Source organism: Tamandua tetradactyla, chromosome 3 (assembly GCF_023851605.1).
Source record: "Tamandua tetradactyla isolate mTamTet1 chromosome 3, mTamTet1.pri, whole genome shotgun sequence".
NCBI lineage: Eukaryota > Metazoa > Chordata > Mammalia > Pilosa > Myrmecophagidae > Tamandua > Tamandua tetradactyla.
The window spans coordinates 7,156,344-7,179,989 of NC_135329.1; the positions used below are offsets into that span (position 1 = coordinate 7,156,344).

Consider the following 23,646-nt stretch of genomic DNA (forward strand, 5'->3'; position numbering starts at 1 on the left):
GCAGTTGTTTCAAAATTATCATCACTTAGTTTTCTGAAAGTTGTTGTAAAGGATAAGATAGAAATGCAATTCTAATTTTAGAGATTCTAATTTATTTATTAAATTACCATACATGGGCGGGCCACATTGGCTCAGCAGGCAGAGTTCTCGCCTGCCATGCTGGAGACCAGGGTTCGATTCCCAGTGCCTGCCCATGTTAAAAAAAAAAAAAAAAGTTATTATACATAAGCAGTTATGAAAGTAATCTTATTTATTTTATATATTTATTCGGTTGCTTTTTATTAGTTTCAGTGTGTTGAAAATAAGATATGTTGGCATCTGTTTCAGTGCCTTAAAATATTTTGAAAGCAATCTTGCTAAGAAAATTCTTCTCAAGGATGAAATACTATTCATTAAAAGGGTTTGTCAAATAATTTATACGTTTGTTATAAAATGGTTAAACATAGTTGTATGTCACTTTTATTTTAAAAAATCATACATTTTGAGAACCAGCTGACATTTATTAGGTGCCTTATGTGTGCCAGGTACTTCAACCAATGTTACTTTCATTGACTACTCAGAAATGTACAAATTTGCTATTTTTAATACTATGTCAGTGGTTGTGTTTATTTTTTAAACCATCCTTGGTGTCTAGAATTGAACTAGCACAAAGACTCCTTAGTAAGGTTTACTCCTTTGTTCTCCCCTTAAGTACAAACCATTTAACTAAAGAATTGTTCATCACACTAAGTCTTCACATAGAAGTAGTTTATCTAGGAGCAGCTAATACTTGGTTCTTTATCATTTGTTTTAAATGTGTATTTCCACATAAGCAATTCATATTCATGGTAGTCTACTAAAATTATTTTTAAATTACCTGTTCTACCATTCAAAGGTAACCACTGTTAACATTTTTCAGATATGTTTTTAGTATGTCAGTCTTTTGTTTTAAATAGAAGGCATGCTTCTCGGTTATTGTAATCCTTCTATTTTATCTATTGAAATCTAACTTGTCTTCTTATTAGGAATTGCATTAGAAGCATACCAGTATTTTACTAAAATAATAGCTATCAGGGCAAATGTCTTTTGCACCTTTCTGAGCAAAAAAAAGAAAAAAAATAGTTTTAAACTGGCTTCCTTTCAAAATTAAAATTGTAGTTATAACAAAGTACAAGAATTGGGAATAAACTTTCCAAACTTCATAAAAGTGCATATAAAATGCATATAAAAATAATATCCAAAGAAACTTCAACTTGAGTTTATGTTTAATTTCCGAGGAATTGCATATGTAGCACATGAATTATCTGATCCTTCCTTCCACTGTTTATTGGACTGCAATCAAGGAAACAGAAGGGATCCCTTTTGAAGATTAAGGAATTGAGACAAAGAAAATGGAACAACTTGCCTTAGTCTGAGTAATGTATCTGTTAGGATTAGATTCCACTGTGACAAAAAATTAAAAATAACAATGAAATTCAAAATAGCAAAATCAAAAGCTATTTCTCAGCCAAAGTCCAGAGGCAAAAACAGTTCAGGGCTGATAGCTTCATGAAATCACCAGACTCATATTGTCAATCTGCCAATTCCAGCTCAAGTTGACTCGTGGTTCGAGACAGCTGCACTAGTACCAGCCATCATATCCACACTTCAGCCAGTAGAAAGAAGCACAACCCTTTCCCTTTAAAAAAAAAATGGCTTTAGTGATGTGTAATTCACATACCATACACTTTATCCGTTTATCATGTACAATCCAAGAGTTGTGCATCCATCACAATCTACTTTTAGAACACTTTCATCCCCTTTAAATGAAACTCATACTCGTTAGTAATCACTCTTCACGCCCAATCCCAATCCTAAGCAACTACAAAGCTACATCATTTCTCTATAGATTTGCCTATTCTGATATTTCATATAAATGAGATCCTACAAGATGTCTTTTGTGACTAGCTTCTTTGACTTGACATTATTTTTACAGTTCATCCATTTTATTGCAAATAATATTCCATTTTCAGTATATATCCCATTTTGTTTATGCATCAGTGGATGGACATCTGAGTTTCCACCTTTCAGCAATTATGAAAAATGCTGTTGTGAGCATTCATGTACAGGTTTCTGGGTGCACATGTCTTCATCTCTCAAGTGTACAACTAGGCATGGAATTGGGTATATCCCTAGAAGTGGGTCATATTGGTAACTGTATGTTTTACTTCATGAAAAAATACCTGTTTTCAAAAGCACCTGTACCAGTTTACATTCCTACCAGCAATGTATCTCCCATACATCCTTGTCAACACTGGCTATTGTCTTTTTTTTATCATAGCCATCTCAGTGGATGTGAAGTGGTATCTCCTTGTGGTTTTGATTTGCATTTCCTTGATAACTGACGGTGTTGAGCAACTGTTATGAGCTTATTGTCCATTCTTATGTCTTCTTTTGAGAAATGTCTATACAAATCTTTTGCCTGTTTTAAAAATTGGATTGTCTTTATTGTTGAGTTATGAGAGTTCTCAAAAAAAATACTGATAGAAGTCCTTCATCACATGTATGATTTGCAAATATTTTCTCCCATTCCGTGGGTAGTCTTCATTTTCATGATGGTGTCCTTTGAAGAACAAGAGTTATTAATTTTAATGAAGTGCAATCTGTGTATTGTTTCTTTCGTCACTTGTACTTGCAGTGTCCTACCCAGGGTTACAAGGATTTGCTTCTGTGTTTTCTTCTAAGAGTTTTATAGTTTTGTATTTAGGTTACTGATCCATTTTGAGCTAGTTTGTATTTGGTGTAGCTTCCTTTCCTCGGAAGGCACTTTTGGAGACTTGCACGCACCACTTGTGTTGCATTCTGCTTTCATTTACTGGTCAGAACTGGGTTGTGTGGTCATTACCCATCTGCATGACAGGCTAGAAATGCCTAAATTAGCAACTTTATAAAGCCTGTTCTGCCATAAACGTAGTCCGCAAACAAGTCGATTCTATTGCTTCATTTAGAACAAACTTTTGTTTACAACTTTCCCCTCTGGTGATTTAGCTGAAGTTGTTAGCTGCGAACCAGGGGTACTTGGAGCCCCGGCTGGCTCCAGCGCGCACCCCCGCCTGCACGCGCACACCCTGGAGGACCTACCCCAAGGAAAAGGGGCCCCAGGGACCTGCCGGCCTTTGCCACCTCTGCAAGTTTGGATCTTGACCTTTTCCTTTTGGAGAAACGAAACCACACTTTGGGGGTTTCTGGGTTTCCGGCGTGTGCCGCGGCCGTGCGCACAGGGCGTCGCCTGTGGCTCAGAGGGGCCAGTGGAAGGACCCGCCCCTCGCCGCGCCCCCGCGGCCCCGGCGCGCAGGCGGTGCTCCCCCGCGGCGAGGCGATAACACCCAGGGGGAGCGTCGCCTTTGGAACCACCGTGAGCCATGGAGGGGGCTCTTGCAGAGACTCCAGACCCGGCAGTTGAGGCGCTGTCGCCCCAGGTCGAAGCACACACCTCGGAGTCCTGCTCGGTGAGTCCCAAGGGGAGGATGAGAGAGGAGTGGGGCTGGGGAAGGGGGAGCCAAGGGCGCCAAACTCCGTTGTGGGTCGGGGTGCAAGTTCTGCCGCCCCGAGAGACCTTGGGGGCATCCAACCGCAGTCCCTAGGCTTTCAGCCCGGGTGGGGTTTGACAGGTGAGAGGCGGAGGGTTGAAGCTGCTCCTGAGCTCCACAGCACCTCTTTAATCTCCACCAGGGCTGGCGGAGGGGGAGAGGATCAGACAGAATAGGGACCGACCCCTGGTCTCTTAAGTCCATCCAGCTCTTGTCTTCTCCACCCCAGATCCTCCCAGACAGTCTTCTGAGCCCTGACAGGTAGGGCCTTCCATTGTGAGGAGGCTGCCTCCAGGCTCCAGGCACAAAAGGATGCCTTCTGGGGACTCTCAGTTCCCAGTGAAATCGAAAATTTGGGGTGAGATTAACTGCAAGAAAGAAAACTAACATTGCCAGTGAAATGCCAGCCTTAACCCAAATTCTAGTATTTAATTCTCATCATAACCCTGTGAGGTGTTTTTTCCTCCATTTTACAAGTGGGGAAATTTAGCAAGGTTAAGTAACGTGCCCTAGACCACACAGCTAGAAATGGCAGGTACCACATTTGTATCCAAGTTTGCCCGGCTCTAAAGTTTGTACTCAGTCCACTGTGAAGGCTTTGTGAGTAAGTACTCTGAACTCTCATTCTCAAGACTTGAAGGATATATCCCTACTTTCAGCTGGAAGTTCTTTTCTCTATCTTTTCAATGCCTTCCTTGTGCCAGAAACTTGCTAGGCACCCTAAGAGGAAACAAGAGTGCCCTATGGAGTGGGGGATGGGGGGAGGCGTAGTGCTAGATTCTGCCTGTTCTTAAAGTTTTCTGGAAATTGAAATGATCACAAAATGTCAGAAAAGGAGACCACATCCTGCTCTGGGTGTGGTTTTCTCCCATGGGTAGGAAGAGTGTGCAAAGGACATGATAAACCCCTATCTGGGCCGACCTGCAAGATACCAAAATGGGTGAAGTGTAGCCCTCTCCACTTGCCCTCCTCCCCCAGTCACTGAATGAGAAAGAGGCATTCCCAGAATCTTTTGAAGACACAGGTCTTCACGGCCATTTATCAATCATTCTTCCAATATATAGTGAGCACCTACTGTATGCCAAGCATTGCTCTGAGTATTGGGGAGACTGTGGTCAGTAAAACAGTTATGGTTCATGCTCGCAGAGAGCTTATTCCTGGTGAGGACAGAAAACAAATGAGGTCATGGTTTAGGATCTTTTTTTTTTTCTGTCTCACTTCCCTTCAGGATGAGTTGGGGTAAATTAGGACTGAAATGGTTCTGGAGAAACCCTAAAGAGGTCATAGGGACCTCAGGATGATAATGCCAGTCCCGAGGTGTGGGGTGCTGTTGCGTGTCTGTGGGGGTGGGGGCTCAGCTCTCTCTCCCCCCCAGGACAGCGGGGCTGGTCGCCTCTCCTTCTGTACAAAGCTGTGCTACGGTATTGGTGGAATTCCCAACCAGGTGGCCTCCAGTGCTACAGCCTTCTACCTGCAGCTCTTCCTGCTGGATGTGGCCCAGGTGGGTGAAGGCAGCAGCCCAGGCCCCTGCTCCCATCTTCCTCCTTCCCTTCGTGTCAAGTCCTTCCAGCCCTGCCCGTGTGTACCTCAGCACTTCTCACCCAAGCTGACAAAAAGCCAAATGCTATTGGGACCATCCTGCTCAAGGAGAATTGTTGCATCCCTGTTTGTGGTGGAAACAAGGGGAAACAAGGTGAAAACCCAACAATATAGAAGCAGTTGAACAAGTTGTGCTATATTCTCACAGTGGGCTAGCGTGCAGCCATTCAAGAGAGTTAGAGCTGTGCCTCCTGGAGGAATTCCCATGACCATGGCCTTGTGAGAAAGGCTAGTTTTAGGGAAAAGCTCCGTCTTAAAAATAAAGACACATCCCATATACATGTGTGTGCATGTTTCTATGTATGTGTATGTCTGAACGCGATTAAAATCTGAGCATGGAGAAAATTACAGACAAGCCAGACTGTTACTGTTAGCTACAGGAGGGACTGGTGGGGGAGAGCAGGCAAGCAAAAGCAAATTTTTAAAAAAATAAAATATTCATGATTTTTTAAAATACTTTAATATGATCCTACTTATATAAAATTACAAATTGCAAGTTCACATAAAAATGCACGAAAAGATAATTAAAATTCTTCTGGGAGTTGTCTCAGAATGGTGGGATTTCAAAAGCTTTATCTCTTTCTGTACTCTCTGAGTGTTTTATAATTAGTGTATTATTTATGTAGTCAGAAAAGTCAATAAAACATTTCCATTGTGGAATGAAAAGCCTACCTCTGACTGTCAGCTCAGATGTGCCCTTCTCGCTCAGAGCCATCCCAGCTAAGGGACCCTCAAATCTCTCCAAAGGTGACTGGGATGAGTGAGAATGAGAATGTGCCATTGTGCAGCTGTCATCTCCCTCCCTCCCTCCCCAGGACACGTGCCCAGGAGGATTCTAGATTGGTGTCCGGCAGGGGAGGTCAGCTAATCCCATCCCTGTGGCCCTGGCAGTTGGGCAGGCCTGGGTACCTTCTCTGACACTGCCAGGCCATGGCTGTCCCCTCCCCGGTCTATTTCAGATCCCTGCTGCCCAGGTGTCACTTGTCCTGTTTGGAGGGAAGGTGTCTGGAGCAGCTGTGGACCCCGTGGCTGGGTTCTTCATCAACAGAAGCGGGAGGACAGGGGCTGGACATCTCATGCGCTGGTGAGCTGCCCCACGGTCCTGGAGGTCCAGGCACCCACCCCTGGCCTGCGGCCACGCTGTTTGCTCCGCAGCCCTCATTCTGGGTGAAAAACACTGTAGATGTTTAGTGGGAACAACCAAACAGTAGGGGACGGGACTGGGGACGCTCCCTCACCAGACAGCATAGGGCTGGACAAAGCTCCAAGCCTCTCAGGTCTGGCTCGTGGCTTGAAGTGTGGTCAGGGTGGGCAGGAGGCCATGGATGGTCCCAGAGAGGTGCAATTTGTTGTCCGTTGTCCTTGATACAGGGAATGGCACCACCAAGCACCCAAAGGCCCCAGCAGAGTTCTAGCCACCAATGGCCTCCACTCCCGCCCCCTTCACATCCAGTCAGCACACCCCCAGACCTCGACCTCACTCCCCCCTCTGCGGCTCCCTGAGAGCCCCAGCCCAGCTCTGGAAAAGCAGAGGAGCTTGTGCCCGGAAGGGGTGAGGACGGTCCAGGCTGGGCCTACGAGCCCCCTCTGTGCTGGTGCTTCTGCAGGGTGCTGGGCTGCACGCCCTTCCTCGCAATGGCCTACTTCTTCCTGTGGTTCCTGCCCCCCTTCACCCGCCTGCGCAGCCTCTGGTACGCGACCTTCTACTGCCTGCTCCAGGCCCTGGCCACGGTGAGCAGGTGGACACCTCCTGGGCCTGAACTGGCAAACCCCCCTGCTGACCAGTGGAGGGCGGGAAGGCCCCGGGAGAGGCACCCTGCCCACTGGGGTCAGGAAATGGGCCACTAGCTGCTCCCCAGCCCCATCCTGTGCCCCGTGGTCCGGGTGAGCCAGGGCAGCTGGGGCGCCTGGGGCTGGGGCCTGGGCAGCAGGGCCATCCTGAGTGCTGTGCGGCCGCTGCAGGCCTTCCAGGTGCCCTACGCGGCGCTCACCATGTTCCTGACCCCCTGCCCGAGGGAGCGGGACATGGCCACCGCCTACCGTGAGTGCCGGCGCCGCGAGGGGAGGGCGGCGGGTCTCCATGCGTGGGCGTGGCTGCTCAGTCACCTGTCCCTGTCCCCAGGGATGACACTGGAGATGGCAGGGACACTGATGGGGGCCACCGCCCATGGACTCATTGTATCACAGGCCCACCAGTCCCAGCCGTGCAAGGAGGTTGCGCTGCCTGGGCGGGTCGGCATCTCCCCCGACGCAGTGAGTGTCCGAGGGCCCGCGGGTGTCGCCTTGTCCCTTGACTGCTGCCCCCCACCCCCCACAGGGCTGCGGGGTTCCTTCTCACCAGTGGGCCACAGCAGAGAGGCAGGAGCGGGGAAGGGGTGCCAGTGACAAAGCAGGTCCCTCCTTACCAATTTTACCTGCCAAGGTCCATTTTCTGTTTTTCCTTCCTTTTCCTCAAGCAAATGGCATCAATGTCCTCCGGCAACCTGGATGTTCTCTTAGATTCTCCTCTCTCAACCCTGCACTCTAACCCCTGACCAAATCCTATCCATTCTTGAGGTTGAATTCTTCTGGCAGGCTGAGTGCCCAGCCCGGGGAGGCAGGGCCTCGGGGAGCCCCTAGTAGCCCCGTTGCCTTGCCCCGTGGACTTCATCTACAACACACAAATCCACTGACAAATCAGTACACATTTCAAGATAGGACAGCCGAGCAGGGCTCGGGGCTCTGTGCAACTGTGCTGGACCCCTGCCCTGAAGCTGGCCCTGCCCCTCCCTGTCCCGCCTGCCCCACCAGGGTGGCCTCGTGCCCGAGCAATTCAGGTGCCTGTGTGCAACCTAGGCTTGTTTCCCGATGACGGGCAGCCTTGTTTGTTTCCCCTATTTACCTGGGTCATCCTGTGCCACACAGAGCTGTCTTCCTCCCCACACCCCAGCTATTATCATAGATGGACAGGGATCACTTGTTCATCACGATAACCTCAGGCTCTAGCTCACAGAAGTTAGCAGCAAAGAAAATTTATTGTAAAAATTCAAATGAAAGAGAGGGCGAGCAAGTGCCCTGAGCCGAGGCACTGGTGCCCACCTCCCACTGGAATGGGTACAGAGCTGCAGGGCGGCATAAGGGTGGACCTTAGCGGCCCTTAGAGCTCCCACTCATGCTGGAGTGGCGGGGAGGAACCAGCACCCGTAGGCTTGGGCCGAGAGTCCCTCTGCTCCCGTGCTGAGGTCCTCCTCCCTTGCCCTGCTCTGGGTGTCCCCATGGGTTGGGGACATCGCCCCCACCCCAGTTCTGTCCCCCAGACTCGCCTCTACAGCATTGCAGCCACTGTGGTTGCTGTGACCTACCCGGTGTGCAGTTGCCTGCTCTACCTGGGGGTGAAGAAGCAGCCAGGTATGGAGGGAGCAGTGCATGGGGGAGCCGAAATGGGGAGCAGGGCCCCACACAGGGGTGAGTTTTGGTTCTAAACTCTGAGGGCATCACCTTCCTGTGTTGCAGACTCCCTCGCCCCAGCCTCGGGCCAAGGCCTGGGCTTCCTGGCCGGGCTGGGCCTCACCGCCCAGCACCCACCCTACCTGAAGCTGGTGGTCTCTTTCCTGTTCATCTCAGCAGCAGTTCAGGTACGTCCCTCTGGCCAGGCTGAGCTGCATGGGCTTGGTGCTGGCAGTACCCAGCCTGGGCAGGTTCAGGGCTTTTCAGTCTGGGCCTCCTGCCCCAGAGGCTGGTGCTGGGAAGGGAGTCACCCCAAGCAGGCTCATGCGGTTGGTGAGGGGTGGGGCCCGGGCCCAAGGGAGGACAGGGTCTGGGCTGGTTTCCTCTCACGCTATCATTAGCTTAGGGCAGTCCACCTGACCTTAGCTGCGCAAAAGGTGAGGGTGGCATAGGGAGGGCTTCCTTCCCTTTGCCAGGGATAAACATCATTCTTTGGGGAGGGGGTTGTGTGATGGCAGGAGCAGCCAGAGCATGAAGTTCCAAAAGGGTCAGACTTGAGCCCCAGTTCTCGCCCTTGACTTCTGCGTTTGAGCCCGCCCCGTTCACGGCCCCTCCCTGTGCCCTCCTCAGGTGGAGCAGAGTTACCTGGTGCTGTTCTGTACACACGCCTCCCGCCTGCACGACCACATTCAGAGCCTGGTGCTGACCATCCTGGTGAGAGCGCCTGGGCTTGGGCACAGGTGTGGTCCCTGGTGTGACATGTGGCTAGTGTCCTGGTGGCCAATATTCTGCACTGTGCTTTGTTCTCAGTCACCTGCAATCCAGCAGAGGGTGGAATTGGGGCCAGGTCCATAAAACTAATAACCACAGGTTCAAACGTGGAGACAGGTCAAGGGTGAGGCCGGGAGTCTGCCCTCCAAGCCAGGGCTTTGTGATCCTGCCTGAAGGCCCTGGCAGCCCCTGCCCAGCTTGATGAAGCTGTCTGCTCACAGGTATCCGCTGTGCTGAGCACCCCGCTGTGGGAGTGGGTGCTTCAGCGATTTGGGAAGAAGCCATCAGCCCTCGGGATCTTTGTGAGTGAGGCCGGAATCAAGGCTGGGGGAGGTGAAAAGGGCATGGATCCTGAGCCTCCTGGGGCCTTGGGGCTGGGCCCTTTTTCCTTGTGTCTTCAGTGCCTAGCTTAGGGCTAGGCAGGTGAGCGTGTGAATGGAGGAGGAAGGCTAAGGGGGCAGGAGGAGGGGTCTGGAGCCAGCGTATCTTACCTGTGTCCCAGGTGATGGTACCTTCTGTTATCCTGTTGGCTGCTGTGCCCACAGCACCTGTGGCTTATGCTGTGGCCTTTGTATCCGGCGTGAGCATTGCTGTGTCCCAGCTGCTACCCTGGTATGATGGGCAAAGGGAAAAGGTGTCCCCTCCTTCATACCAACCTGCCATCACAGGTCCCTGTGCACAGACTCTGCACTGGGGCTCTGTCTCCAGAGTGCTCAAAGGCCGATGGCAGTCAAGGGCACAAAAGGGCTAACTGCCCGTCACCCCACCCACCGCCAAGGTCCATGCTGTCCGACGTGGTGGAAGACTTCCAGCACCAGCACCAGCACCAGCACCAGCATAGCCCCGGCCTGGAGACCATCTTCTACTCATCCTATGTGTTTTTCACCAAGATTTCGGGTGCGGCTGCCATGGGCATCTCCACCCTTAGTCTGGAGTGAGTCCCAGGGCTGGGCTCGGACAGGAGCACAGCAGCCCACTGGGAGGGAGGGAGAGAGAAAAGCCCCCACTCTTGCCAGCAAGGTGCCACCCTGCATTTGGTACCCATGCCCTCTCTGTGTGGGGTAGCACTTCCCCCAAGTTTCTATGTGTACATGACTGAGAGGGGCATTTCCTGGATACTGTGCCCCTTCTGAAGCCCCAGCTCCCCTCATTCTCAGAGCTTTCTGAACTCCTCCCTGGCCAGTCCACCACTGAACACTGCCAGAGCTAGGCTGATTGGCCAGTAAAATCCAAGTGGCAGGATATTATGGGGGTGGGGTACGGGGCTCTGACAGGACGAGAGATGTGGCACCCCCCAGATTCGCAGGGTACAAGGCAGGAGCCTGTGCGCAGGCGGAGGAGGTGGTGGTGGCCCTCAAGGTCCTTATCAGCGCGGTGCCCACCTGCATGATCCTCACGGGCCTCTGCATCCTCATGGCCGGCCTTGGGCCCAAGGTGCCACACCAGGACAGCTCCCGCCAGTTGAGCCTCCAGAGGTGGGCAGCAACACATGGGCACATGCACTGATGTGTGAGGGACCAACAGATCTCCTGAAGTACTTAGCCAGTTAATGGTCCTGCTTTTTGCAGATTCTGTACTTTCCTGCATTTTCTCCTACCCCTCTGGTCAAACTCCTTAGTCTCCTTGAAGTCCTCAAAGCTTGCTGGTAGCCAAGGGTTTCCTCCTTATTCCTCTATTCTTAGTACTCTACACCGTCCCAGGGGACAGCATCTACTTGCCAGTCCTCAAGCACCCCTTGTGTGCTGGTGGCTCCTCAAGCTGCCCCTCCACCCTGGACTTCCTTCCAGTACCAGGTTCACAATTCACACTCACTCAGGCCTGCCTCCACCTGATGTCCCACAGCGAGGCAATCTCAACAAGCCCAGGACATAACTCTTGTTTCTTCTCCATATCAGCTCTTCTCCTGTTTCCTGTGTCACCCACCCTGGGAGTCTCCCACTCTTCCCTTTCACAGGCTGCGCCAGGCAACTCTATGAGCCTTGTCCTCCCTGAGCACTGATACCACTGCACTCTCAGCTGTCTGGTTTTCCCAGTAGACCAGGAGGCCTTGAAGGCTGGGTCTGCGTTTCATTTATTTGTGAGAGCCCGAGGCCAGGTCAGCACTACAACACCTCTACTGCAGCATGGACACGTCTGGCCCCGCAGCCATTCACAAGCACACATGCACGTTTCTGCAGATGACTGAGCACTTACAAATGCATAAACACATCTACAAAGATGGGGTCACACAGGATAAGCAGAAAGTGGCATCGTCCCCAGCCCCTCGTTCCTCAGTGTTGATGGCCTGAGACTCTCAGCAGGGTAGTCTGAGGTCATGCTTTACACTTCAGGGCATGGCTCGAAGGGACGTGAGAGAAACAGGGTTGTAGCTTTACTAGCAGGGACTGTGGCAGGAGGAGTTGCTGAGTAGAAAGAAACAGTACCCACCTTTCCCTCAGCCTTCTCCTCGGCTTCTTTCTCTTCCTACAGGAGGACCAGCTACAGCCTCACTTAAAGTCTGAGATTTCTGCCCTAAGCCAGAACAGCACGAACCAGCATTTTCTGGTCCAGAAGTCTCCCTTTCTTCTTACCTTTAGCACCTCTACCTAGGAATTTAGCAGACAACCTCATTTTCCCCTGGGATATGGAGTCTTGGGTGACGTCTCCTGGATGCCCACCTGGCCATTTCTTGACTACTGACCACAGACCATCCCAGATAGGCCTATGCCTCTGACCACCAGCTCCAGACAACCTTTGATGCTGAAAGCATCCCAGCCACAACCATTCCTGGAGAAACTCCAATCCATCCTGGCCGGCAGACTCCCTTGTCAGAACACCAGGTACAACAAACTATTAGATGGCAAAACTTACCTGATGGATGACAGTTACCAGTGGCCCCCAAATTTGGTATCTTCTTCGATTCCTTTCTCTCCCATTCACTCCACCATACCTTCCCCACATCCACTGAACAAGACCTGAAGTTTGCTTGTGAAAGTGGGCAATGAAACAGAAGGGTTACAGCTTCTGAGTTATAATCAAGTGGTAGAAGTTATTTGAAATTGGACAGAAAATTGTAACACAGAAATGGATGGGTGTGGCCCTAACACAAGGCAGATTAAGGTAGATCCTAGATGTTCCAGGGGTGCACGGGTGGACATTTTGTGTATTCCTTTGAGAATCAGCTTTTCTGGGTGCAGTTTTCTGTGTTCACTTAGTCTTTCTTATGGATGAAACAGGTACATGAGCAATGAGAAATCTGCATTACACTCTAATTGTTCCCTAATACAGGATATGTATTAGAACAAATTTGCACTTTCAAAATAAGCACAGGGCGGGCCGCGGTGGCTCAGCGGGCAAAGTGCTTGCCTGCCATGCCGGAGGACCTCGGTTCGATTCCCGGCCCTAGCCCATGTAAAAAACAAACAAACAAACAAAATACAATAAAAAACAAGAAAATGTTTAAAGATGTTTCCCTTTCTTCCTTCCTTCCTTCCTTCTCTCTGTCTTTCCTTCCCTTCCTCCCTCTTTGAAAAAAAAAAAAAAAAAAAAAAAAAAAAAAAAAAAAAAAAAAAGCACTGTAACAGAACTGAGTGTGTGTGTGTATGTCTGTGGAGAGAGAGAAGAAGAGCCATAAAATAAATGCCATAAAGTAAATGCCATAAAATATTAAGAACTGGGGAATATGGGTAAAGGATATATGGAAGTTCTTTGAACTATTCTTGCAAGTTTTCTGGAAGTTTGAAAATATTTCAAAATAAAAAGTTTTTTTTTTTAAAATTCAAATCAAAATTACTTTCCTCATCAAAGCCTTGCCTTTCTTCCCAGCCACTCTGCTGGCCTCCCCCTGATGTACCCGCAGCACTGTACTCAGCCTTTGCAGTGTCTAGCTCCCTGCTGGAAACTAGTTGGGGGTTACCTGCTTTTCTTAAAGAGTGACAAAGTAACCCCCAAGGAGCATGCCCAGCACAAGGCAGCTCCCTCATCTGCAGAATTAATAAAATATCAAATCTCCTTGGTGCTCCCATAGCATTTCTATATCTGAATTACTCTAGATTTTTCAGTTTTCTTTCACTTACTAGACTATGAACTCCTCAAATCAGAAATAAATGAAATTGAAACAAAGATACCACAGAGAGGATCAACAAAGCTAAAAACCAATTATTTGAAACAACTAATAAAGTAACAAACTTCTGGTGAGAACAAACAAGAGTGACGGCACAAATAAATAACGTTAGGAATATAAGACAACTACAGATGCTGCAGATGTCGAAATGATAGAAAAAGGGATAGATAATAAGATATAGAAATTTTCAATGACCCCATAAATATTAAAGGAATTAAACAAGTATTTTAAATATTCACACAAGATGCCAGATCCAAATGGTTTTACCAAGTTCTATGAAACTTTCTATCAAGGATCATTCCTATCTCTTCCAGGGAATGAAAAGAGAAAGCACCCTCTGCAACTCATTATGTCAGACCAGAATAAGCTTGACACCAAGACCCGCTTCAGGCGCTGCTACTGAATCATTACAAACAATATTTCTTATTAGTCTCTAATGTCTTGGAGCAGCTAGAAGGAAAATCCTGAAAGTGTGGAACTGTAACCCTAAACCTGTTCTTATTCTAACTACCTGTTAAATGTACTTTGAAATGTATTGATTTTTTTGTGTATATATGTCACAATAAAAAAAAAAAACACGTTTTTCTAGGAGTGCACGCAGCTGCAAACCACACATTGGACAAGGAAAATAAAAGAAGTCTACAAGATTAATATTACTCATGAACATACAAGTAAGAATCAAAACAAAATATTAGTAAACCAAGTCTGGCAATATATAAAAAATAAAAACATCATGAACATATTTGGTTTATTCTAAGAATGCAAAATTTGTTTAATATTAAATCAAATAAGCTTCACCAGCTTAATAATTAAAGAAGGAAAATAAAATAATAATCTCAATTGATACAAAAAACACATTTGATAAAAATCTAACATCCACTCACAACAAAAGTACTTAGCAAACCAAGAAGAAAAGGATATTTTTAAACCTGAGAAAGAATATCTATCAAATATCTATAGTAGACATCGTTAATAATGAAACTTTAGAAACAGTACCATTCTCAGGAACAAGGCAAAAATGCCCACTATCATTGCTTTTGTTTAACACTTATCTGGAGATCTAGCCAGCAGATACTGGTACAATAATTTAAAGAGAAAGCTCATTAGGGCGGCCACGGTGGCTCAGCAGGCAAGAATGCTTGCCTGCCATGCCAGAGGACCCGGGTTCGATTCCCAGTGCCTGCCCATGTTAAAAAAAAAGAGAGAGAGAAAGCTCATTATCTGCAAATAATTATGATTGCCTACACAGAAACCCACCATGTAAATCATTAGACTTAATAAGAGAATATAAAGCAAAATGGTTGGCTATAAGATTAACAAAAAGTAACTGCATTTTTATTCACCAGCAACAGTTATAAAACATAATTTTAAAGAGATATCATTAACAGTAGCAACAAAAAATACCTCAATACCTAATAATAAGTCCAAAAGATATGGAAGACCTGCTGCTGGCCATGATGGAGTAAGATAGGCTGGATTTAGCCACGGGCCTGAAACAGTTCAAAATCGGACAAAAACCACAACTTTCAAGACACTGGTCATCAGGCAAGGAAGGAGGGATCCCTGAGAGATGGGAAACAAAGTGAGTAGTGCAATGCACCATCTTTCTGCCTTAAAAGAGTTTCTACAGAAGAATGAAGGGAACCCATGTGGGCCCAGCCAACTCCCTGAGTTCAGATGACCTGAATCTGGGGAGACCAAAGCAACTAGGGTTCACAAGACAGGTACCAGAGAGGAGGGAGCTACACAGACTGAGAACTCAGGAAACCTACAGAAAGTGCCCCTGAAATATTTAGCAGAATACTGATTAGAAACATAAATGCAAAAGGCAAAATGCTGATAAAAGAAGAGACTGATAAATGTGATTTTATTAAAATTACAATTTTTTTAACAAAACACACCCTAAAGAAAAAGATAAGGCACAGATTAGGTAAAGATACTATCTACACATTCATGACATCCAGACTGTACAAAACATCCTTGCAATTCAACATGAAAAACAACCCAATAGAAGTTTAGATAAAAGACACAAACAGATATTTTGCAAAAGAGAAAATGCAAATGGTCAATAAACATACTAAAAGAGCCCAAGCTCACTGGTGGTCTGGCAGTGCAAGTTAGGATCACAGTGAAATACCATTTAAAAGTACTAAAGGACTGTCATAAATTAAGCAGCACTGAGCATGAAAACCAAAAGGATCATATCAAACAAGAACTGTGTACATTGCTGTTGGGAGTGAAAGCTGATATAACTATGTTGGAAAATAATCTGGCCTTATCTCATACAGGTAAAAATGCTCACACCCTGTGACCTAGCAATTCCACTTTTAGGTAAAAGACCTCAGAGAAACTTTTCAAACACTTGCATCAGGAGACATGTACAAGAATATGCAAAGCAATATTGTTTATAATTGCAAAAATAAAACCAGGGAAGAATTCAAATGCCCATGACAGGAAAATGGAGAGAGTGTGGTCACTACAACAGGGAAAGTAACAGAGCATACACATGACACGGATGCATCTTAGAAACAATGTTGAATGAAAAAAAGCAAATTCCAGAACACTAGATACAATACAATTTTTATAAAGCTTAAAAACAAGTGAAAATAAACAGTGTTCTGGATACCATGTATATGTGATGAAACTTTTTTGAAAAAGAAAGAAAAAGGAATGAAGAAATGATAATTACAACAATCAAGAGCGTGGTTTCCTCTGGGGTGGAACTACAGAGAAGGGCTCAAGGAGGGGCACAGTACAAAGCTTGAGAAGCTTCTCGGAATGTTCTGGTTCTGAGGTGGAGGGTGGCTCACTTTAGTATTACCCTTCCTACACCTTACATGTATTGCATGTATCAAATAATATGCACACAAAACTTAGAATCATTTGGGCACAAAATGGGATTGAGAAATAATGCCTTTCTTTATGCAAAACATTTTCATTATAACACTCAACAATAACGTAAAGAAATTAGTTCACTCCTTGTCTCCAAAGCCAGCAAAGCCAGTAAAAACTGGACTATCTTCTATTGTTCCAATGACCACAACAGTGGCAGAGGCCAAGGAAAACATCCTTTGTACAAGAGTTGTCATGGAATCAGAGTTGTTGTCAAGAAACAAGTAATTTATACTTGGGACTGTCCTCTAGAAGAAGAAATACAAAGACAACACACACACACGTAAAATCAACAGCAGTTCTGTACGTACTTTTATACAGGGCATAAGTATATACTCAGTTCTAAGAAAGAAAACCCCACTGAAACAGCCACTACAGCACAACGACCATTGGTCATTCTATTGAAAACTCATTCGCAGGGTTTTGACGAGAGAAATGAGGATTATAACTCACACCTTGAGGCACCCACATCAATCTTGCTTAAGCCCCCCCCAGCCCCCTCTCTGAGGAGTCACAGCAGTTGTGACTTCATCGCACATAGCCACTTCCTTCCTAAATGGAGCCACTGACTATTCCCAGCTACTGTCCTGAGGCAGCTGATTACAGACAAGTGGCCTCCACTTCCATTATCTCAGCAGCTGTCTAATGCATTTGAACCACAAAATGGGCCTTCGCTTCTTTCCTGCCCTGCTCCATCTTCATAAACTGTGACAGACAGACAGAAGTCCCCAAGGGTACAAAATATCTCCTTTCCAGATAATTCTAAAGGAAAAGATGGGTGCATATATACTAATGGAGTGCCTATGGCTGAAACAGTTTAGCCACCCACTGATAAATTTGTTAAGCAGCAGTAACTGAAACCTATAATTCTGCCTGAAGGCCCTGAGAAACCACGTCTGTCTGAAGGGAATCGGGCTCTTTCTGCTTTACTGAGCGGGTGTTTTGGCCCTGAAGAACAAACACTGGGACTTACTAGAATTACCTGTGATTCAGTGAAGTTTCCAACTTTCTCAAATACTTTTTCTTGGACTTAATGCTGTTTTTTAAGACCTCGGATGAAGGGAAAAGAGAAACATCAACGTTAAGGTGACAATTAAGTTAAGTAAGGGAAATGCAAAATTTTTATGATCCTGAACTGAAAATATTCCAGGGAGAAAACTGTGAGTGATAAAAGCAGAAAATCCAGCCTTAGACCTCGCCTGTGTTTGGTGCTGGACTGGTAACATCAGCACGTGCTTGAGTGGAGTCTAGGGTGCTCAAAGTACTTGACAAACTACCGAACAGACTCACAAAGTGACTGAAAGAAGCCCAGGGTCAATTTTTAGGAGTATCTGTTTCTGCATCAGCCAGAGTTTTGTAGGGAAGCAAGATGATGAGGTTTAAGTCCTGAGAAATCCACCCAACACCAGGACTACTTCCTGCTTCACACAGCCCTGGAATAGAAGTCAACAACCGGGTTTTTGTCTTCCTATGAGCTCTCCTGATTCTTGCTGGTTTGGGGGACAAAAAAGGATATCCTGGAGCGTAAGATCTCCAGTACTCCTTACCCACACCACATCTTTAAGCCAAGAGAAAGATCTGTGACAATGCTGCACTCTGTTTACTCCTGTTAGTGCTCCTAAAACAGCTCTAACACAGCTTTGGGCAAGGGACACAAAGCCTCAGAGTAACAATAAAACACTGATCCATAATATTGCTTTGTTCTGGGAATTCTGCCCTTAAGACAAGTCCATAACAGTCATGAATATAAAGACAATTACGTTCTGGGTCCTCTAACAGATTGAGCTCTGCTGTTACAGAGCAGTGAGCTCAGGAGAAAACAGGAAGACCCAACCATGGCAAGCTTTCACCTCTGCAATCCGTGAGCATCCCGGCTGGTGAGAGAGAACCCACAGCAGAAAGCACACCATGTTTTTAATGCTCTCATCTGAGAAGCATTTTCTGCAAATGCTCTGCAGAAAAACATCAGTACTGACTGCCTCAATGGTTAGGACCGCCGAGCAGGATCTAAAATTTGGACAGTAGGGTCTCTAAAGATTTCAAGAGGAGGGCCAAGATCCGGACTCGGAGAAGTCTGTGAAGACCCTGACGCGGTCCGGCTGCCGTCTCTTATGATTATTTCCTGCATGGCTGTGAAAGTCAAAGGGATGAAGCCTTCACTGTCGGCAGAAAGAAGGATCCAAAGAGAGTCTGCAGAGTAAAATAAACACAGGCAATTTAGGATAGTGTTTTATTCTATAAAGAAAAATATGACTACAGATATGGCCTTTTTGAGGGGAGGGGCACAGGAGTTGATACTGTTGTACCTTATCATTCTAGGACTTGAGGGGAGCTGGAAGGACTGAGTATTACCCAGGGCCACATTATATGGCAGGGAGGCTTACACCCACCCAAAAGGTGACCACGCAGGCACAGCTTACAGACATAAATTTCCACCCAGGTGAGGCATTTATCATTCAGTGTTATGCAGGTGAGCTCATCCACATGTGTGTGCGTGTGTGAATGTGTGCACATACACATTTAAGGGACTGCATGTGGAGGATCTCTACCTTATCTACATGCTGTTAACCAGTTTCTCCAGAACCTGTGATGCTGTGAACAGCTAGTCTAAGGACAAACATTCTTTATCCTTTAGATCCACACCAACCTGCAGACACCCAAGGAGGCCAGACCTAGATGAGAGTGGCCGCGATACTTTTGGATGGTTTCTTCCAGGGTTAGCTGAGGCCACAGCATCATGTTTGCCTGGGCTTTCTCTGGTTCTTTCAATTCTAATGTGTCTCACCTTATGACTCTGATATCACTTCTGAAAATACACTCTTCCCCAAAATAATACACAAAATGTGCAGACAGGGTTTTTTTTAAAAATTTTTTTAGTATTATTTAAAATGGTGAAAAATTGGAAACAACCTAAATGTCAAAGGCAAAAGGTGGTACACCCCAGAATGGAGTATTATCTCCACGCATCCCAAATGACAATTGTGAAGAACGTGCACCATTTTTAAGATAAATGCTGATACAATATTAGGGGGAAAAAAGAAACAAAATGGTATGTTCAGCATGGTGGCTACTGTGAAAAGAAATGAGGCCTAAGAAAACAACGTATTCCATATCTGGTGCACAAGCATGACGCAGTCCCCTGCATCTAATGCGTCCCCACGCTTGCTGCACATTAGACGGCAACTCTTTAAGAAATATTCTGCCATGTCGCTATCATCCTCAGGTTTTAGTGCAACAGGCATTTATGAGGTTTTTCTGTTATTTCCTTACAGCTGTTATATACTGCTTTTAACTCTTTTCTCATTATTTCATGAGTACATTTAATTCTTCCTGTGAGATGACAAGTTTCCTAAATGCAAAATCCATATTTTCCATGTGTTTTGGTACCTAGAATAGGCCTGGACATGTGGTAGACAAATAATAATATTTGTTAATTATTTAGTGAGCCACTGAAGGGCAGTACATGTCATTTTCCTTACCTGTGAAAACCATAAAATACATGGCGGTGGGGGTGGTGGGTAGGGGAGGTTTCTGAATTTAACTTACCATGCAGCATTTCAATAAGAGAGAGGCCAAAAGTCTGCTGAACCGTACTGAGTCTTAGTTTGCCGTCACAAAGAAGCACAACTCTCTTTTCAACCACAGGAACTACATAAGGTCTCTTCAGCTATAAAAATAAAAGTTGTTAAACTGATTGCGGAAGCCACGGAGTTAAACAGAAAGTTTAAATAGCTCTGAAAAATCCCTATCTACTAACACCATCAACTAGATTTCAATTTTAAAAAGGAGCTTTTAGCTGTATTACTTATACAACCAAAGAATCAGACCAAAACACAACTGCCCCCAATGTGCTTTTCCTGCTGTGCTGTCTCTCCCATGGTTATGGCCACATCACCACCAGGAGCTGACGAATCCCCCCAGATGAGAGCCGCCTGAGGGGCACAGTCTGATGCACAGGAACTACTCTTTGGCTGTTTTAACTAAGAAACTACACGCTTTCTTTACTGGGGAAAACCGGTGCCAAGAAATATTGTCCTAAGTTGTAGCATAGCAGATTTGTATAAATAGAATAAACAATCTGCAGTCAAATTTCATTTGGCTTAGAAAAAGTACAATGAAAATAAGTGATTTTTAAAATTTAAAAAGTCAGATCAAAAACTGTCATCTTAAAAAAAAAACTGTCATCTTTTTAGATGGTTTCAAATATCCGTAGAGAAAGAAAATATAAAAATTATAGTTCTCATTCAGGACACATTAACAACTGAAAAGGTATAATCAAAGCACATAGAATAAAAATTTTAACTTCTAATTATGTATTATTTGAAACAATATCTTCATATAAGCATTTAAAGAACAGTTTTATAAGTTGTATTTAACTTATTTTGTTGTTAAAATTATCAATACTCATTTTCTGACTGCTGAAAATCATATTTTCAACTGTGAAAGATAAACAACACTCCATTTATGGTGGAGGATGAACTACTCAAAGAATCTACTGAGGAGGTTTTAAACGATGTCACATAAACCATGGAGTCAGAGGCAACTAATCATTTATTTCAACTCTTATGAAATGTGACTTCTGAAATTATACGGGAAACTGTTCCTTACATCTGATTATCTTGCCATTATTTAATCTTATTATCCCTATACAGAAAGGATATACATTCAATGTTTTTCAAAAATACAGAAATTTATAATGCAGAGTAAAGTTTCCAAAACTTCTACTCTCCAAAGATAACTACCGATAACTGCTTGGTTGGATTACTTCACTATAAACTGAGAAGGAAAAGAATTGAAAAGACAAGAAAACACTTATTTCTTATAACTTTAGTTAATAAAATATAGATTTCATATCTACAAATGTTTAAAAAACAGACGTCATTTAATAAAATAATCTAAAAACAGACGTCATTTAATAAAATAATCTATTTAAATAAAAATACAATTAAATATACATTTTTACCTTTTGGATTGACAAAGATTTTAGTGAAAGCATAGAAAAATATATGAAAGCATTTATACCTAACTGTATCTGAGGATTTCTCTGAAGGTTAGATTATGGAAACTTTTTACTTTCAACAACATTTAATATTCCTGCATTAGTTAATTTTTTTTCTATGAGCATATATTACTTTTACAATTAGGGAAAAAAGAAGGCTATGCAGCAAAAAAAAAAAAAAAGTTCTGTGTTCTGATATGGAGAACTCTCCATGATATATTATTAAAATGGAAAAAGAAAAATGCAAAAAACATGTATATGTTATCTACCTTTTGTGTAACAAAGGCAGAAATAAAGATATACAATAAAGCTTGCCAGTTTCTACATAAAGAAATAAAATGAAAATGATTCCTATAGGAGGCAAGGGCGGAGGGGTGGGATTAAGACTTCTCAGTATATACCTTTTTCTTAAAATACTATTTTGAATTTTGAACCAAGTAAATGAATTAACTATTCACAAGGAAAAATAAAAGAAAAAAATTTCTTTTAAAAATCATTTCTATCAAAAATCATGAGATAGAAATAGGGTAGATATTGGGTAATTGGAGCTGAAGGGATACAGATTGTACAACAGGACTGACTGTAAAAATTCAGAAACGGATAGCACAACACTACCTGGTGGTAGCATAATAATGTTAGGACACTGAACAAAGCTGAATGTGAGAATAATGGAGGGAGGAGGGCTGGGAACACAAATGAAACCAGAAGGAAAGATAGATGATAAAGACTGAGATGGTATAATCTAGGAATTCCCAGAGTGTACAATGATAGTGACTAAATATACAAATTTTAAAATGTTTTTGGATGAGGAAGAACAAAGGAATGTCAATTTTACAGGGTGCTGAAAACAGATGGTCATTCATATTTTAAAACTTTAACTTCTGCGTGAGACTAAAGCAAAAAATGTTCATTTTGTACAAAATTTATATTTTGACTAGTACATTTCCTAATATAATTTATATGGACAGGTTAATTGAACACCCTAAGTACATGGAACCTTGAATAGGGAATGAGAATTTGCAGGTTTGTCCCAAGTGATGTCCTGATAAATCCCAGAGTGATTTGAATAGTAAATAAAGAAGTATCAGCAAAGTCCCCTTGGGGGAATGGTGAGAAAGAGGGAAAATGCAACTTCCCCATTTGGAGAATTCCTGATACACTCGCAAGCAGTGGGGAGAACCAAATCAATCAACAAGCCACGCCCACAATCTTGGGGTCTGTTCATATGAAACTTATCCCTGCAAAGGACAGGATAAGCCTACTTAAAATTAGGCCTGGGCAGGCCACGGTGGCTCAGCAGGCAGAGCTTTCGCCTGCCATGCCAGAGACCTGGGTTCGATTCCCAGTGCCTGCCTATACCAAAAAAAAAAAAAAATTAGGTCTAAGAGTCACCTACAGAGAGCCTCTTTTGTTGCTCAGATGTGGCCATCTCTCTCTCTCAGCCAACACAGCAAGCAAATTCACTGTCCTCCCCCTCTCTACATGAGACGTGACTCCCAGGGGTGTAAACCTCCCTGGCAGTGTGGGACAGAGATCCTAGAATGAGCTGGGACTCAGCATCAAGGGACTGAGAAGACCTTCTTGACCTTAAGGGGGAAGAGAGAAATGAGACAAAATAAAGTGTCACTAGCTGAGAGATTTCAGAGTCGAGGCAAGATTTTGGAGGTTATTCTTACACATTATATAAATATCCCCTTTTTAGTTTAAGGTGTGTTAGAGAGGTTAGAGGGAAGTGCCTAAAACTGTAGAGCTATGTTCCAGTAGCCATGTTTCTTTTTTTTTTTTAAACTTTTTTCATTAAAAAAAAATTTACAAACAAAATATTTAGATATCATTCCATTCTACATATACAATCAGTAATTCTTAATATCATCACATAGTTGCATATTCATCATTTCTTAGTACATTTGCATTGATTTAGAAAAATAAAATGATAATAGAGAAAAAAAAGACTATACATACCATACCCCTTACCCCTCGCTTTCATTTACCACTATTTCAAACTGAATTTATTTTAACATTTGTTCCACCTATTATTTATTTTTATTCCATATGTTCTACTTTTCTTCTGATATAGTAGCTAAAAGAAGCATCAGACACAAGGTTTTCACATTCAGAGTCTCATTGTGAAAGCTATATCATTGTTCAATCATCATCAAGAAACATGGCTACTGGAACACAGCTCTACATTTTCAGGCAATTCCCTCCAGCCTCTCCGCTACATCTTGAACAACAAGGTGATATTTACTTAATGCGTAAGAATAACCTCCAGGATAACCTCTCGACTCTGTTTGGAATCTCTCAGCCAT

The 23,646-nt window shown here is 44.5% G+C and overlaps 2 protein-coding genes across 6 annotated transcripts in view; one reads left to right on the top strand and one right to left on the bottom strand.

Annotated features, from left to right (window-relative positions):
- Window positions 1-3,318: 3,318 nt before the first annotated feature.
- On the top strand, window positions 3,319-13,092 carry MFSD2B (MFSD2 lysolipid transporter B, sphingolipid). 3 transcript variants are annotated; one of them, XM_077152230.1, is made up of 14 exons: window positions 3,319-3,467; window positions 4,924-5,049; window positions 6,107-6,231; window positions 6,755-6,878; window positions 7,110-7,188; window positions 7,270-7,400; window positions 8,444-8,534; window positions 8,640-8,761; window positions 9,204-9,287; window positions 9,566-9,646; window positions 9,847-9,956; window positions 10,123-10,278; window positions 10,643-10,819; window positions 11,814-13,092. In XM_077152230.1, the coding sequence occupies exons 1-14, from the start codon at window positions 3,381-3,383 to the stop codon at window positions 11,836-11,838; spliced, it is 1,518 nt and encodes a 505-aa protein (XP_077008345.1). In that variant the 5' UTR covers window positions 3,319-3,380; the 3' UTR covers window positions 11,839-13,092. The 3 variants fall into 3 exon arrangements, 2 of the variants coding, with proteins under 2 accessions (XP_077008345.1, XP_077008344.1); XR_013172316.1 differs by lacking the exons at window positions 7,110-7,188; window positions 10,643-10,819 and having other exon boundaries at window positions 4,929-5,049; window positions 9,847-10,278; window positions 11,814-11,909; XM_077152229.1 differs by lacking the exons at window positions 7,110-7,188; window positions 11,814-13,092 and having other exon boundaries at window positions 4,929-5,049; window positions 9,847-10,738.
- The window catches only part of WDCP (WD repeat and coiled coil containing), a 52,192-nt gene continuing 41,440 nt past the window's right edge, over window positions 12,895-23,646 (bottom strand). For all 3 annotated transcript variants that reach the window (XM_077152225.1, XM_077152226.1, XM_077152228.1), the window contains 2 exons: window positions 19,885-20,005; window positions 12,895-18,528 (listed from right to left, as the gene is read on the bottom strand). In XM_077152225.1, coding sequence (XP_077008340.1) covers window positions 18,326-18,528; window positions 19,885-20,005 — 324 coding nt within the window. In that variant the 3' untranslated portion in view covers window positions 12,895-18,325. The remainder of the gene's footprint in view (window positions 18,529-19,884; window positions 20,006-23,646) is intronic.